This window comes from Callospermophilus lateralis, chromosome 3, assembly GCF_048772815.1.
Source record: "Callospermophilus lateralis isolate mCalLat2 chromosome 3, mCalLat2.hap1, whole genome shotgun sequence".
In the NCBI taxonomy this organism is placed as follows: domain Eukaryota; kingdom Metazoa; phylum Chordata; class Mammalia; order Rodentia; family Sciuridae; genus Callospermophilus; species Callospermophilus lateralis.
The window spans coordinates 195,232,777-195,248,554 of NC_135307.1; the positions used below are offsets into that span (position 1 = coordinate 195,232,777).

General features: G+C 55.2%; 1 protein-coding gene across 1 annotated transcript in view; it reads left to right on the forward strand.

The window, feature by feature from the left end:
• Phactr3 (phosphatase and actin regulator 3) overlaps positions 1-15,778 on the forward strand; it is a 172,083-nt gene that overhangs the window by 140,970 nt on the left and 15,335 nt on the right. The window contains exon 8 of the mRNA XM_076849507.2: positions 7,042-7,195. Within this exon, the coding sequence (XP_076705622.1) occupies positions 7,042-7,195 (154 nt within the window). The remainder of the gene's footprint in view (positions 1-7,041; positions 7,196-15,778) is intronic.

The window sequence follows — 15,778 nt, forward strand, 5'->3', positions numbered from 1 at the left end:
ACCAGGCAGGTGGGGGCACGCTCCAGGAACAGAGAGGGAGCTCCTGCAGAGAGCAGGTGGGGGGGATGTGGGGCTGGAGGGGGGCGGGAAAATGGGTCCTCGATCACAGCAGGAGGGCCAGCCCCTGCCCTCACTGGGATAGGAAGGCTGAACAGAGGGGATGTGAGAAGGTCACTTCAAAAAAGATCTTACTGCTCCTTGGAGGGTCCCTGTTTTATGCAGCTTTCTTGAGGTGTGAGTGGCCCCTAGAAGACCGCACACACCCAAAAGTCAGCACAATGAGGTCTGTAGCACTTAGTAGGTGCCATCACCACAGTTAAGAGGCTTATCTGTCGTCCCCCCAACTTCCTTGTGATCGTCCCTGCAGCTTCTACATGCCGTCTTCTGCGTCCCCAGGCTGCAGGGTACGAGCTTTCTATGACACGGACCTGCCTGTGCTTTCCAGAATGTGTATAAACATGTGACCCTGTCGGCTTCCTCTCCTGTTAAGTGCTCTGAGATCTGTCTGTGTCGCAGCGCAGCTGACCCTTCCCTCTGTGGCTGAGTCCTACCCTGGACCTGTTACCGTGGACAGAGACTGGGAGGTTCCCAGCCATCACAGTCGGCCCCTGGATCTTGGAGGCCGGAGGTGGACCCTGCCTAGGAGTGGAAAGGCTGGATCCTGAGGCAGGTGTTTAACTTTTTAAGACCTTGAACGTCCTTTTCCAGGTGGCCCTGGCCTCTGCCTTCTCAGCAGCTGTGCCCTGGAGTCCCCTTCCTCCAGGTCCCTCACTCGAGGGCACCTTGAGTGGTTTTATCCGCGTGTGCACAGTGATTCACGAGGAGGAGCATCGCTTCATACGCTTATTTCCCACTGGATCTTCTTTGGTGAAATGTCTATTCAAATATTTTGTCCGCTTTTTCAGAATGAGCTTGTTTGTTTTCTTATGTTTTGAGAGTTTCTTTAAAAGATTCCGGATACAAGTCCATTATCAGATACGCGCTTGGCAAACATCTATCCAGTGTGTGGGTTGCTCTTTAATACTGCGGCCTTTGAGGAGCAGAGTTACTATCATGGTGAAGTCTAATCTATCCGTTCATTCCTCCATGGCTCATGCTGTGGGTTGTGTATCTTGGAAATCTTTGCCAAGCCCAAGGTCCCGAAGGCTTTCTTCTCTCCCACAGCTTTGTATCTTGTTTTGCATTTGCATCTATGATTCATTTGCATTCATTATTGTGTAGGGTCTGAGTTAGGAATCAAAGCTTACCATTCACAAAGGAATATGCAATTGCCTAAGACTGTTTGTTGGAAAGAAATAGAAATACACTTTCTTCATTGAAATATTTTGCACCTTTGTCAAAAATTGATTGTTGGTACTTGTGTGACTCAATTCCGGACCTTTCTATTTGGTTCTGTGGAGCAGTTTGTTTATCTGTACTCCAACATCCCTGCCTTGCTTACTGTAGCTTTATACTATGTTTTGAAACCAAGTAGCGTTAATTCTCCATTTTTGCCTTTTTAAAAAGTGGTTTTGACTAATTTATGTCCTTTGTACTTCCATATGAATTTTAGAATCAGTTTATCAGTTTATACACACACGCACAGGCACACCACACCCTGTTGGGATTTGATTGGGATTATGTTGAATTTATAGATGAATTTGGGGGAGAACTGTCACCTGAATGACGTTCGGTCTTTTGCCACAGGCACCTGGTATGTCCTGACATTTATTTGAGTCATTTAACACTTCCTCAGCAAATGCTTCATAGTTTTTAACGCACAAGAATTTCACATCTGTTGTCAGGAACTGCTGGGTATTTCCTGTGTGGGGGCATTTATCTATCATTTTTACTCCAGTTGATTGTCTTGCTGACATGTGGAATACAGCTGACTCTCACCTGACTGCACCTGCCCCCTCTCTGAGCTCACTCACCTCTTCCGGCAGTGTTCTTGTGGATCCCCTGTTCAGCATAAAGGACCACATATTGGTGAATAAAGACAACTTTGTTTCCTCTTTTCCTGTGTAGACCTGCTGTGTCCTGTTCCTGCTCTCTGCCCTGCCCCAGGAGGCCCTGTCCTGAGGTGGTCTCAGTGGGGGGTTCTCCCCCAGCCCCATCAGTAGCCTGTGGTTTGCAGAGGGCCTCACCTGGCTGAGGACGTCTCTGGTTTTGTCTTTTTATTGTTGTTTGTTGTGGGTCTTCTCATTTGTCTGCAGGGTAGTGGTGACCTCGTCACATGCTTTTCCTGTGTCTAGGAAGGTAACCTGTGGCTTCCTTTTTTGAACTTGTCAGTGTTTTCTGAATGGTGAACCCATCTTGCCTTCCTGGGTGAAAAACCCGTTTGGTCACAATGACTGCCATTTTTATAAATTATGGGACTTGATTTGGTAAGTTTTGGTTTAAAATTTTGTGCCAGTGTCCTTAGGAGATGGTATATTTTTCTGGTTTGGCTTTCAAAGTAACTTCTGGCTTCCCAGGATGACCTGTGGAGTATTTCTTTTTTTTTTTTTTTTGATCAGTATTTCTTTTTTTTGGAATTATTTGTAAAATATTGGTTTTATTTATTTCTTAAGTGTTCTGTAGAAATCGCTACTTCATCGCTCTGAAGCTCCAGGATCTGTGTGTGTGTGTGTGTGTGTGTGTGTGTGTGTGTGTGTAAGGGAGGGAGGGAGGGAGGGAGGGGGAGAAAGAGGTTTTGAACTGAAACTGTGTTTACTAGACAGAGGTCTGTGCTGGTCACGGATCTCCCCGACTGAGTTTTGGCAGCCTGTATCTTTTCGGTTTGTTCATCTAATCTGAATGGTCAAACATATTGGCATAAAGTGGCTTGGAGTACTTCCTGGTAGCTTTTTAGTATCACAGCATCCGCTGATGTCGCTCCAGCTCCTGCGCCGGCCACCCCTCTCCCTCCTGATCAGCCTGTCCAGGGTGTCATCAGTCTATCAATCTTCTCAGAGAACCAGGCCTTGGTGTCCATGACCTTGTTGCTTTTCTGGTCTGGATTTCATTGGTTTCTGCTCTGATCATCCTCACTTCTTGCCTCTACCCATGCAGTTCTTCTTTTTTGAGTTTCTGAAGATGGACGCTGCAGTCATGATCTGAGACACTTGTCATACAGGCCTTCAGTATTGTAAATGTCCCCTGGGGCACCATGTGAGTACACTGTGTGTTCATTTGCTTCAGAATAATTTCTTATTTCCTCTTTGATTTCTTCTTGGAACGATGCATTATTTGGAAATTTTGAAATTTAGTTTCCAAATATTTGAGTATTTTTCCAAAGAGCTGGATTCCACTCTAGTCACAGAACCCGAGTCCCTGGAGATTTGTTGAGGCTTGTTTATGTTCCAGAGCAGGGTCTGCCTATGTCTTGTGTGCACCCCTGAGACGAACCTGTGGTCTTCTGTTGGTGGAGCGTCGGGAGCGTGGATGAGCCCGGCAGTGGATGGTGTCTTCTTCCCCGTCCCCAAAGGTTCTGTCCTCTTGTCCTGTGCTGATTTAGATGGGGGTTTTGGTGTCTCCAGCTCTAACTGTGGGTTTACATATTCTCAGTTCTATGGGTTTTCGTATGTGCGTTTTGAAGCTTTCAGGAGGTTCGCCCGTTCTGAGGGTCTAATGCCCTCCGTGGGATGTCACCTAATGCTATAAGGTGGCCTTTCCTCGGGCTCTTCCTTACTTGCCGACACATTTCCACTTACTTGGACCAGTGTGTGGATGGTGAGTCTTTCCCTTTTGTGTCTATGGCTGAAGTGTGTGTTCTGCGGGTACCAGGTAGCTTGGTCCTGCTTACCATCCTGAAGTTGCTGGCCTTTAATCGGGGCATCCAGAATACTTACATTTCATGCCTTTGGTCTGAATCTGTTTGCTGCATGGGATCCTCACTCCTCTCTGCTCTCTCCGCCCCCTTCTGCATGGGTGCTCTTGGCCATTCCATTTTGCCGCCTCCGTTGGCTTTTGAACCATTACCGGGTTTTGCTGTCCTGGTGCGGTTTGCTGTGTTTGTCGTGTGCACCTCTGTTATCACTGAGCCCCTTCAGCCAGGGACGCGGCCTTTGCCCAGTGGCCTCATGCTGCACCCCTCTCCCCTACAGCCTCTGTCCTGGGGCTGTCGTCCACTTGACCTGGACACTCTGAGCCCCGGGCTGTATTGATGAGCAGTTCTCTTACAGAATGAGATAAGACGTCACATGCTGACACTGTGGTCACCTTGTTTGTGACTCTGTCCTTCGCTCAGATTACGTTCCCATATGTGTCGTTTCTTCTGCCCTGACTTTTGTCATTTCTCCCAGTGCCCTTCTTGGAGAAATGATTAGTCTTGGAGCTTTCTATGTGCAGAAGGATGTTTATTTTGCCTTCATGTTGACAGATATTTTGCCGAGCAAGGAGCCCTCAGGTTTCCTCTCCTAGCACTTTGAGCGTGTGGCCCGTGTTTCCTCCTGGCACTGTGCTGAGTGACTTCCCTACAGCTGGCTCTGACGGCGATGGCCTTAGCACCGTTGTCTTTGTCATGTCTGAGGGTCACAGAGCTCCTTCCTGCCACTGTGCAGGTGTGATAATTCTTGACTGTCTCACACTGTGACTCGCTTGAGTTCTGTGGATGTTGGACACTTTCTTATCCCTATAAATATTCTTGAGTTTTATTCTGGGAAGCAGCTGAGTTACGGGGAAGCTGTCTAACTCATCCAGGTCTGGCTTTTAAGATCCTTAGATAGAAGCAAAGCTCGGCCAGGGCTAATCACACCCTCCTGCTGCCTTGGTCACGCTGGTCCAAGGGGAGTCAGCAAAGGGAATGGAGATGTGGCAATGAAGTGAGAGGGCTCCAGGCTCTGCCCTGGGAGATAAGAGAAGAGCCTTCGAGAGATAGCATCCATGATGGGGTGATCTCGGGCAGCTGGGATCTGCGATTCTCCGTGATGTTCTTGGCCTCCCTGGGGTGGGTAATGGGAGCTGATGTGCCCAGGGCTGGACACTGTGTCCAGCTCGTGGTGGTGTGGAGTGTGGAAGGCGAGGCGGGGCCCCGGCCACGACGGCTTCCTTGCTTCGGGGCTGCTGCGGTACCTGGGGCGAAGGTGCCAGCACTGTGCTTTCCCGAGATGCAGTCGGTGTCCTTGAATGAGCAACCCTGTGTTTGAAAATGTCGATCCTGATAATTTTTATTAAGTCATCGTTCTCTTGTTGCTTTCATGTGGAGCATGCCCTGTTTTCACTGACATCACTGATACTCTTTAGAAATTACATAAGGAAACTATTTATTCACAAAAATAAATCACAGGAAATCAAAATGTGTAAGTAATACCATCAACCCCTGGCTTTCCTAGGCCAACCTGTAATAAAACAGCGCAAGTTTGCAGAACTGGACGCATACACATGGCGCCCCTCGTGTGTACTGTGGCTTATTACAGTTTGCCTTCCTCGGGGACCGCTGGCTTTCCTTGCCCTCAGCCACACGCACACCGCACACCGCGGGTTTCCCTTCTCATGGAGCACCACTCTCAGATGGAGCAGACGTTCCAAGGCCTAGCAGGCGCCCTCTTGTGGACGTTCACGTTGTGTTCAATCTCTTACTCTATGTACTTCCATGTCCTTTTATGTGCTTTTTATCCACTTGCCCCATTTATTTTGGGAGGCCGGCTCCTGGGAGTGGGGTTTCCAGGTCTCAGGACATGGAGAGGAAAGGGTGCAGTGGGGAGAAGGTCTGGCCTCATTTCTGAGCTGCTCCTTCCTGTTCCCGGTTAGACATGGCGCTCCTTCAGGGAGGTTGGGTAGAAAAGTCAGAGTCACCAAAAGTCTTGCAGCTATTTTTCTGGAAATCTCCTTTTTATGGCTTTTAAGTTTTTAGCAAAATCTGGTAACTTCTTGGTGAACATCTGGTGGCCTGCAGGTTCCTCATGAAGATGGTGCAGAAGGTCTGGATGTGGCCCTACTGTGTGCCCTCCTCATAGCCCCAGAGGCTGGAGGAATAATAGATGGTAGTGCTGGCCACTGCACAGAGGCTCCTGGGGGTGGGCCCCCACTCACCTCTGGGTATCTCCAACAAAAGGCTCTTCTACTCATTAAGAACAAATACAATGGAAAGTTTGTGACAATCCCGAGACGTTGGTGTAGCCTTACAGACTCGTTTTATCAAAAGCTAAAATGATTAAACCGCGTTCAGTGGTTTCCTGGCTCAGCACACTGTGGTTCATGGAAAATGGCCACCTTCCCCTTGCCGGGTATTGGACCCTCAGCATCCATGAAGGACTTGTCCCAAGACCTTGGAGACGAACTGGAAAACCCCTGACTGCTTCAGATCCCTCATGGCTCTATAAGTCGGTCATTTATAAACCATCAGCACACCTGTGCCAGCCAGAGGCTCGTCCAGCTGTGACGCCGCATGGTGGCCTACCTCCCGGCCCTTTCAGGATGTAGGGAGAGCAGGCTGTCGCTGAATCCAGAGCCCAGGGGAGGAGACAGATGATGAACTGGCCAAGAAGAAGATGTCAGTTGAAGAAGGGAAAAGGCAGGCGGTGTGATGGGGACTGAGACTCCAGCCACATGGCACTGTTCTGAAGGGGGCCAACCCTGGATGGGCCCTGCGGAGCTGGGGTAGGCAGAGGGTAGGAGACTACGGACCCTGGAGGTGGGACCTGCTAGGAGTGCAAGGCTCATGTGGTCAGAAGGGGGTGAGCAGGCAGGCAGGAGGCCAGTGCCACCCTGGGGACAGGGCGATGGCTGCCATGGAGGCAGTTGCTGTGTGATTTATAGCCCAAACTTAGACATCTTTGAAAAAAAAAAAACGTGGGTGCTACAGGTACCAACCAGGGCTGTCCCTGTGACCTAGATGCATGCTCCCCCACCTGTGGAGCGTGTGCCCTAGTCGGGGCTGGTGAACTGGCCTGGTGGCATTAGGCCCCTGAGCTGCCCACCGTTCCCCTGAAGGCCCCTGGGCTGGCACCCTGGGTCCTTCCAGCTCCCTCCCTCCCCCTCCCTCCAGATCCCCTCCTCCTGCAGGCCTGTTACACCAGCACTCCTCTGAGACCTGTTTTCTTTGTCCCCTTATCTCCCTGTCCCTGATGGGTCTCTTAGGAACCCTGCCCAGGAAATGCAAGAAGGAGCTGCTGGCCGTGAAGCTGAGGAACCGGCCAAGCAAGCAGGAGCTGGAGGACAGGAACATTTTCCCCAGGAGGACGGATGAGGAAAGGCAGGAAATTCGGCAGCAGATTGAAATGAAACTCTCCAAGTAAGTGGCAGCGGGCGGACGGGGTGGAGGCTGGTCACAGTCTCAAGGTCTCTGAATCCTGCCTCCCCTTGGCGCTGGGGGTCTGTGCCATGTCCTCACACCTCGGCACTGGCTGGCTAGCTCTGCTGCGGGGGCTACCCTGCACCTCCCAGGAGGCTGAGCGTTATTCTGGCCTCTGTTCCTTCCCATGGCACTAAAACCATCCCAGAGTTTCCTCCAGCCCCCTGCAGGGGAAGCACTCCTGTGGTGGACAGCCAGCCGAGGTGAGCGAGGGACTGGCCAGGACATGCCTTGCACAGGTTCTGGTGGGGGCAGTTCCCATTCACCTCCCACTGGTTTCCTATGAGAATGAGGTTGTCTGGCCTGATATCGCCAGAGCCTCTGAGTTTTCCAAGAAAAACTGTACTCACATATGCACACCTGCGCATACATACACGCATGTACACACACACACACACACACACACACACGTGCATTTTGGAGGAGGGTGTGTTCGCCGGGTCAGTCTGTGGCCCAGAGCCATGAATAAGCACCTTCTGTGCCTCCCCACCCAGCCCCGACTCCTGGTGGAGATGACTGAGCTAAGAGGCTGAGCAGTGGGCTACTGCATGCTGGTGGCTGAATGTTCTGGAAGGCAAAGTGGCCAGAAATTAGGGGTGGGACCGTGAAATGTGGTGGCTTTCAAGAGCCGGCTGCCTCCCAGGTTGCTTTCCCTGTGCCAGAGCCACTGGGGCCAGGACACCCAGAGCTTGCTCTCTATCCCAGCTGTGGCTACTGCCTGAGGTCAGCCCAGAGTGGCCCAGTGGGCATTACCCAACACAGGAAAACTGGGCTCTTCTAGCAGATGAGGGCTTAAGGTGGGCCCGATGGCAGCCCCAGTTGTCTTGTGTCTCTGAGCCAAGGAAGCACCCAGGGAGCTCCCGCTGCAGTCCTGGTGTGCAGCACCCTCCTCTCCCTCTTCCCCTCCTATACACAACTGGATGCCCCCAGCCCACCCTTCCCTCTTCCAACCCAGAGTTGGCTCCCTGCAGGGGGAGACAGGCCATCAGAACTGCTCAGGTGGTGACTCCGTCTCTGCTCCCTGGACCTCCCCTCAGCGCTGGTGCCCCATGCGCCTCTGGCCTGGGTTTCTCAGCTGTGCAGCAGGGGTGATGCCAGCCTCCTGGCTCCCTGCAGAGGAGGCTGCTCAGTGTGGCCCAGGCCTGCTGCAGGTGCCAGGGGCTGAGGCAGGGTGGGCTCTGGAAGCCACAGACCCTGGTTTGCCCTGATGAGCAGGACATGTTGGCAAGTGCTGCCCGGCTGTGAGGTGCGTGCTGGCTCTCTCAAAGCCCCTGAGAGCTCGTGGGAGATCCTGAGAACCCACTGTGCTCCCCTGAGTGCTGCCGTGCCTAGTAAACCCTGGTGGCCGCTGCTGCTGCAGCCCTAGAGACCTGGAGCCCACCTCCAGCCCCTCTGCTGCCCCTGCCCTAAGCTCTGGGGCTGTGATGGCCTGGGGCCCAGATCTAGGTCAAGGAATCTGAGGTGGCCATGGCTCCGGGTCAAGGAGCTTTGAAAGTTCGATGGTGCAGGACTTGGGTGTCCTTGGTGAATGCTCCACTCTCATTAGCCTGCTGGGAGTGAGGTTGTCCAGCCCACCGTGACATGGGGTGGGGAGGGACATGGTGTCACCAGGCCGTTGGAAGCTGCTGCACTGCTTCCCTCCCCAGAATGCCCAGGGACTGCAGCCGCCTTGGGGTTCCTTTCTGCCCTGCAGTGGTGGGACTGGGGGCCCGGGCTTTGGCTCTCCATCTCTCTGGCCCCTCGTGAGCTGGGACATATTTTCCTCATGCTCCTCCTCCTCCTCCTGGACTTGGCCTGAAGTTCTCAAGTCATCCCAGCAGCTCATGGTCAGCGGGCTGCACTGCTCATTGGGCCCCAGTTCCTCAGGTGCAGGGTCCTCCTCCCTGTGTGTGGCTTGCAGAGGTCCCTTGACCTACACTGGGGTCACTGGGGCCACAACAGCGTGAGATGGAAATGCGTCAGTACCCCAGGCCTGCAGACAGGCAGCTCGCCGACGGCACTGGTCAGGTGGGTGGTTCCCCTGTGCACCTGGTGGACGCAGCTGACCAGGGCTGCCTTGCTGCCTGGTGTGAGCATGGCTCACTCCCAGGGACAGCAGAACCTTGAAGCTGAGACATGGTGAGTTGAGCTGTAGTCAGAAACTGTTTTCATTACTGAATGCTTTTTCTGGGTGTGCAGATGGTTTGGTCGTTAAGGTTGCCAGATCCTGTACTTCAGGAGCTGATGGACTTTCACCGTGAAGGGCCAGGTAGTGACCACTTTCAGCTTTGTGGCCACACTGTGTTGCACCTCCTTGACTCAGCCATGGAGTCACTGTGGCCAGCGTCGCTGTGTGAAAGACCAGGCGTGGCCAGGTGGCAGGAGAGCTGTTTACAGTCAGGTAGTGGTCGTGGGACGAGGCGTGCTGACGCTCCTATCACTTGGCCTTGTGCGAAAAGCGCCCCGCCTGCAGGTCTTTGCCCACCCTTGCCTTCGAACTGTGACCTGGAAAGGGCTTGTCTATTTGAAAAAGTTCTCTTTCAAACTGAAATATTAAGGGACTGACTGGACTTAAACAAAAAATACACATAAATGATGACACATAATGATGACAGCACATGTGGTCCAAAAGTACTACCATAGTCGCCGTGAGGTGCTGGGGACAAGGGAAGCGGGAGCCCGCCCTAGCCATGGATGCACAGGGACACTGGGAGAGCGGGGCTGCCTGGGATCACCTGCAAGGTCCTTTGCATCGCTGTGACCAATGCCTCACAAGAATTCTTCAGAGTGGAAGGGTTTATTTGGCTCGTGCTTTCCGAGGCTCAGTCCTGGCCATCTGCCTTTTAGGCAGAAACATCTTGGAGCAGAGGGCGGTGGAGCAAAGCTGCCCAGCTCCTGGGCGCTGCAGAGCAGAGGTTGGGACTGGGGAGAAGATGAACCCTTGACCGACGGTCCCAGGGAACTGCTTCCTCCAAATATGTCCCACCTCCCGGTGGCCCATGGAGTTATGGACGTATTAACGCCTCATGTGGTGGAATCCACTGAGGAGTCGGAGACCTCATGATCCAACCCTTTCCCTAGAGTGCCACCTGTGGTCCAGGCCGCACCGTAGACCAAACCTTCAACACGTGAGCCCTTGGGGGACACTGCAGATCAAACCGTGACAGCCTCTTATTTGAGAAGTGCCAAAACCATAGACCCTGGGACTAGATTTACCCAATTACTCATTGAACCCCTAACCAGTTTTAAACCTCAGATTAGAACCCAGCAGCCCAGTGGACATTTGTCCCATGTTTAAGAATTGGAAACCAACCAAATAGACACAGGAAACAGCAGTGGAGAAAGGACCCCCGAGGTCCTGTGTGGCTCCCCAGGAGCTCTGTGTGTGTCTGCAGGGTGGACTAATTGGGCCCTTTGTCTTTGCCTCCCTTCAGAGATCTCCCACCATCTCCTGCTGAATAACTCAGCCTCTGGTTGCCGTGGCAACTGGCCATCCTCCACTCCCCGGAGGCGCCTGGTGTTTTCATTTGTTTTAATTTTTCATTTCCAGACCCTTCGTATCTTGAGTCTCACTGCTCGGGCCTCTCCTGGATGAGGTGGTCACTGTTGCCACCCCCACCCACAAACACCCTGCATGCTTAGTCTGGGGACCACAGCACAGTTGGGGCCACCTTTGTGGGGTGAGCCTATTTTCTGGTGGGCATTTAGCTCACCTTCAAGACTGTGTTGGTAAAGGGACAGAGTGTTGGGGACCTGCAGCTTGGCCTCACACCGCAGGTGTGTCCTGGAAACCACACACTGGTGCCACCTGCTTCCTGTCTGCCACATCTCCTGGGGAGCCCACCATGGGAGAGCGGCCATGAGCTGTCAGCTGTCTCTCTTACCCTGTTAAGTCACCCTCCCTGGACCCCAGTTTGGAACTTCTATCATCTCCATTTTACAGCTGAGACCAAGCCTCAGCCAGGGGCCACAGGCTCAAGGGTCCCAGGGTACAGCGTGGTCAGGCCCTGGGCAGGAAGGTGTCGTGTGGCCTCATCTATCCCAGGGGTTTGAAGAGTCTTCGGTTGGTCTGGCTTCACTGTGGGTCTTCCGGGGCACACACAGGGCTCGGGTCGGGGAGACTTCAGACTGTGTCGGGAGGGGAAGACCACACTGCCCGGTACAGGGAGGGAGAGGCAGCTCCTTGGTGAACACACCAGGAGGCGGGCAGCCCAGCAGGGCTTGGAGAAGGGAGGGCCGATGGGCTTGAACGCCACCCTGCCCTCTCTGTCATGCCCCTGTGTAGCAGTGCCACCAGCCCAGGACCTCCCTCCTGGTGTGTGAAGTGGGGAAGGTGGTGGCCCTGCAGAGGTTCTAGGTGAGCACATATGACGAGTCCCATGAGCACGTTCCCAGAGGAGGGGCCAGGGCTGGAGTGCTGTGGTCATGGCTGTGGCCGGGCACACTCCTGGGTTGATTGTCATTTGCACAGGGCACAAGGCCACCAGCAGGCCTCATGAGGAGGAGAGACTACGCAGGGGTGGGAGGGCACGGATGCCAGCAGCTAGTGGCCAGGAGCCTCGCTGTGCTTGCTGCTGGGGGCCTGTTCTGTGGTGCTGGGACTGTGCCTGGAGACCCGGCGCTGGGCAGCCTTCGTTACTGCTCCCACGGGGAGCCCTGTGTTCTGAGGCTGCGTGTGAGAGGCCGATTACAGCTCCCTGGCACCCTTCAGGGTTGGCACTGGGCATGTTGATGCCGTCCTTAACTCATCTTCCGCCTTCCCTCGGGACGTTTTGTTCTGCATCTGAAACAGGCTGCTTCGTTCAGGTCTGAGGGGGAACACCATGTTCTGGGGGAGAATGTGTGGCTGGAGTGTCCCAACCTCGTCCCCACCACAGCCCGAATCCTCACCCATGGCCATCATCTCATGGCTGCCATTCCTACCCCACAGCCACCATCCTCTGCCCCTGGCCTCCACCCCTACCCCGCGGCTGCTGTCCCCCACCACACTCCCACTGAGATCTGAAGTTCTATGAGGCTGCCTGATGCTCTTTAGGGTGGAAGTGTGTTAAGGGGAGGCTGACGTGTGCCCCCTTGTCTAGCTGAGTCCTCACCCACTGGCCCCGGCAGCCCTGAAGCTCTGCACTGGGCACGGTGAGGCCTGGGCGCTGTGCAGGCGGGTCCCCCCTTGGTCCTGCAGCAGTGTCACGCCGTCCTGAGATGGTTCTGATTGTACCCTCTGCCCTTGGTTAATGCCTGGGTGTGTGACTGGAGTGGTGTTTTAAGGTAGAGGACAGATGTTCGAGAGGCAGAAGCAGAGGACTCATCCTAGGACTTCACGTGCCCTCAGACCTCTCCTGGGAGCACACTTTAGGGTCAGAAATTCGGGGTTCATGGGATGTGCAGGTGGTAGGCGCTAGGGTGCAGAGACGGCCAGACGGGCTCATAGATGAGTAAGCACATTGCAGCGAATGACAGAATTGGTGCAAAGTCAGACCAGGAACGAGCTGCCGAAGCCCCTCCTGGGGACTAGTGCCACAGGAGTTAGGTGGGTGGGCGTCAGAGAGGGGAGCATGGTTCTGGTGGCTGAAAGGTGTGGGCTTCCCTGGTGGGGGAGGGGGGGAGGGTCACTGGGAGCCCAGAGGCAAGGGCCTCTACCGCCACCCGGTTTCGGTTGCTGCTGTGAAGGTTCAACATCAGGCTAAGGCAGAGGGGAATGGAGGGAGGCCAGAGGGGCCATGGGGCTGGCAGTGAGGGCCTCCACACTGTCCACTGGGTGCTCCTGACTCACCCCTGTGGGCCCAGGCCAGCCCCCGGTGATGAGGCCTCACCCCACCCCCTCACAAAGGAGCTCACAAAGGAGCCTGGAGAACAGGCAGGGGCTGTCCGTGGTTTGAGCCTGTCCACCGCAGTCCTGGGTGGCGGGGGTCAGAGGTCAGGGCACCATCCTGGTGTTCTGTTTGTACCTGTGTCTCCTTTCACCTTTGGCGTGGGGCCCTTTGGCGTCCCCTCTCTGGCTTCACATCACGTTTACAATGGAGAGGGAGCGGTGGCTGTTTCCATTGACCCACAGGCTTCCTGTGTGCAGGTGAGACGCCTGGCCTGCTCCCGGGAACCGTGGCTCTGGGCTTCCTTCTAAACACAATCCAAGGAAGACAAGGGGCTCGAGTCTAATTCTCCTTGTCCTGGGAGCCTGCAGGGCTCCTGCCGGCAGGACTTCCTTAATGATCTGGGGTTTCAGGGCTGGCATCAGGAGCCGAGGGCTTCTGGGTGGGTAAAGCAGGAGGTGATGGGGAGGCCACCATCTATCTCCCTCAGTGTCGGGAGCAGGCTGGGGACAGAGCTCGCCCACCTCCATGGCAGAGCTGCCCTAGCCTGGCCTGGCTGTGGGTTCTGGGCGCGTCCCCAGTTGCAGAAGGCTCCGGTTGCTGCAGAGCCTTCAGACAGGGAAGAGCAGTCCCTCCCAGCACACGGACAGGCCTCAGAGGGAGGACATGGCTTCCCAAGGTGTGCAGACATGTTTATCTCCTTGGGCTCTGGGGTCACCCGTGGGGGTGTCTGAGGGATTTTCCAGCAGAAGGTAAAGGAGACAGAGCTCGCCGTTCCCAAGAGGTGTCCTGAGCAGAAGCCGCGGCGGGGCACTTGGCAGAGAGTGCGGCCACGGCAGCGAAGGGAGATGATGAGCTCTGGGCTCCCAGTTCCTAGCGGCCTTGACTGTGGGCAGGAGAGAGACTGCCTCTCCGCAGGCCGGTGTGTGCTGGATCCTGAGGGTCAGTGTCCGGGTCCTCCTCCAGAGCTGCCCCCTGCCTTACACTCCATCTCCAGGTGCTGCCTGTGCCCTTGGACCCCCAGCAGGGGGTGACTCCAGTGCCCTTCAGGACCTGTTCCTCTGCAGACTGAACCATTCCTTGGTTGTTGGCACCTGGAAGCGGAGTGGAAGGGGGAATAATCAGGGTGAGATGGCCAGAGTCTCCTGGAGGTCCTGGGAACCATTGAGAGAGGCTTGGGAGCAGGTGACGGCCAGCTGGAACTGATAGGTTGAGTGCCAAGAATGTCCTCACACTCACCTGAGTCCTGGAGACATCTGGTAAGACCCCTCCTGGATGCAGGTGTTCCTGGTGCCCAGGAAGTTCACTGAGCATGGGCAGAAAGCCTGTAGTCGCTCCTCTTTGCCCAGAGAGGGCCACTGTGCCTGGCTGGCAGAAGGGAAGCAGGAGCTGTGTGGAAACCACGTAGCACTCGGGGTGCACCTGCACCTCCCCTCCAAGCCTTGGCATAAGGCTCCAGAGGGGCCATTGTCACTGCTGCCCGGAGGTGCAGAAAGGGACCAGCCATGACCAGCAAGTGAAGGATGAGAGTCTGGGGACTCTTGGTGTAGCCAGCCATCACCCAGGGTTTCTTAGACACATGGGTGGCTTCACAAATTGTCACAGTGACTGGGACTTCTCTTGTATTTTGCGGTGGTCCCAGGAGGCTAGGCAGCCGAGGGACATTTCCTAAGCAGGGAAGTGCCCACTCCAGTGCCTCCAGATGTCCCTCAGACACTCACACAGGCCCAAGTCTGTCAGTCCCAAGGCCATGTGCGGGCACTTCTGTATGGGTGCACCAGGTGTCCACAGAGTGCCCTGCAGAGGGCGCACTCCTGGAGGGCAGAGCATGGAGACAGGAGCATGCCCTGTTTGTCCAGGACATTACCACAACCGTCCCCATTTCAGGAAGAGCTGCTCTGGGACAGCATCTCTGGGACGTGTGTGTGGCTGGCTTGACACCTCTGGGCCCTGTGTGCAGCTGGCGTGGCCTGGTGATGTGAGGTGAGCTGTGGAGTGTTCACCCCGTCACCCTATGTGGTCACGTCTGCGTGCTGTGGGGCTAACTTCTTGACTTCCACTGTGTCACAGAGCATATCTTGGTGTCTTAGAATTTCCTGTGGGGTGGGCTGGGGTAAGGGGCTGTGGCAGAGCCTGTGCTGTGGGGAGGGTGTGGGGGCTGGGACCCTGAGCTGCAGAAGGCGTCTCTGCTGAGGGCCTGGTGCTGGGCCAACACTGGGCACTGTTCACACAGTGGGGCACGGAGCAGGAAGTGAGGCTGGAGGGCAGGGTGTGGGCTCGCAGGCCTCCCTGGGCGTCTTGGCCAGTGTCCTGAGGACAGTGGGAACCAGAGCTGCGGTGCACCCTGGGGTTTTAGGAAGGTCTGCCTGCAGTGTGGAGGCCATGGACCCTCACAGGTGCCGCAGCTCCCCAGGTGAGATACTGGTGGCCTGGACCCCAAGGACACAGGTAGAACCTGGGGGCCTTGCAGGTCCCTGGGGTGTTAGACCAAGTAGAACTGAGAGGTTGCCCAGGAGGCTGAGGGTAGCCAGAACCAGCCTGAGACAGGGTTGGGCGCTGAGCGAGCGTAGGAGGCTGGGGCAGGCTGTGGAGGGAAGGGCTGGGGTCTATGTCCCCGGTGCTCTGGGACGCCTGGTCCGCTGCTCGGCACCTGCCTCCTCTCACGTCAGCACAGGGATGGTCAGGATCTGCTGACCTGGGGGTAGAGGGCCAGCGTGCACCTGTGGTCCTGCCCGGG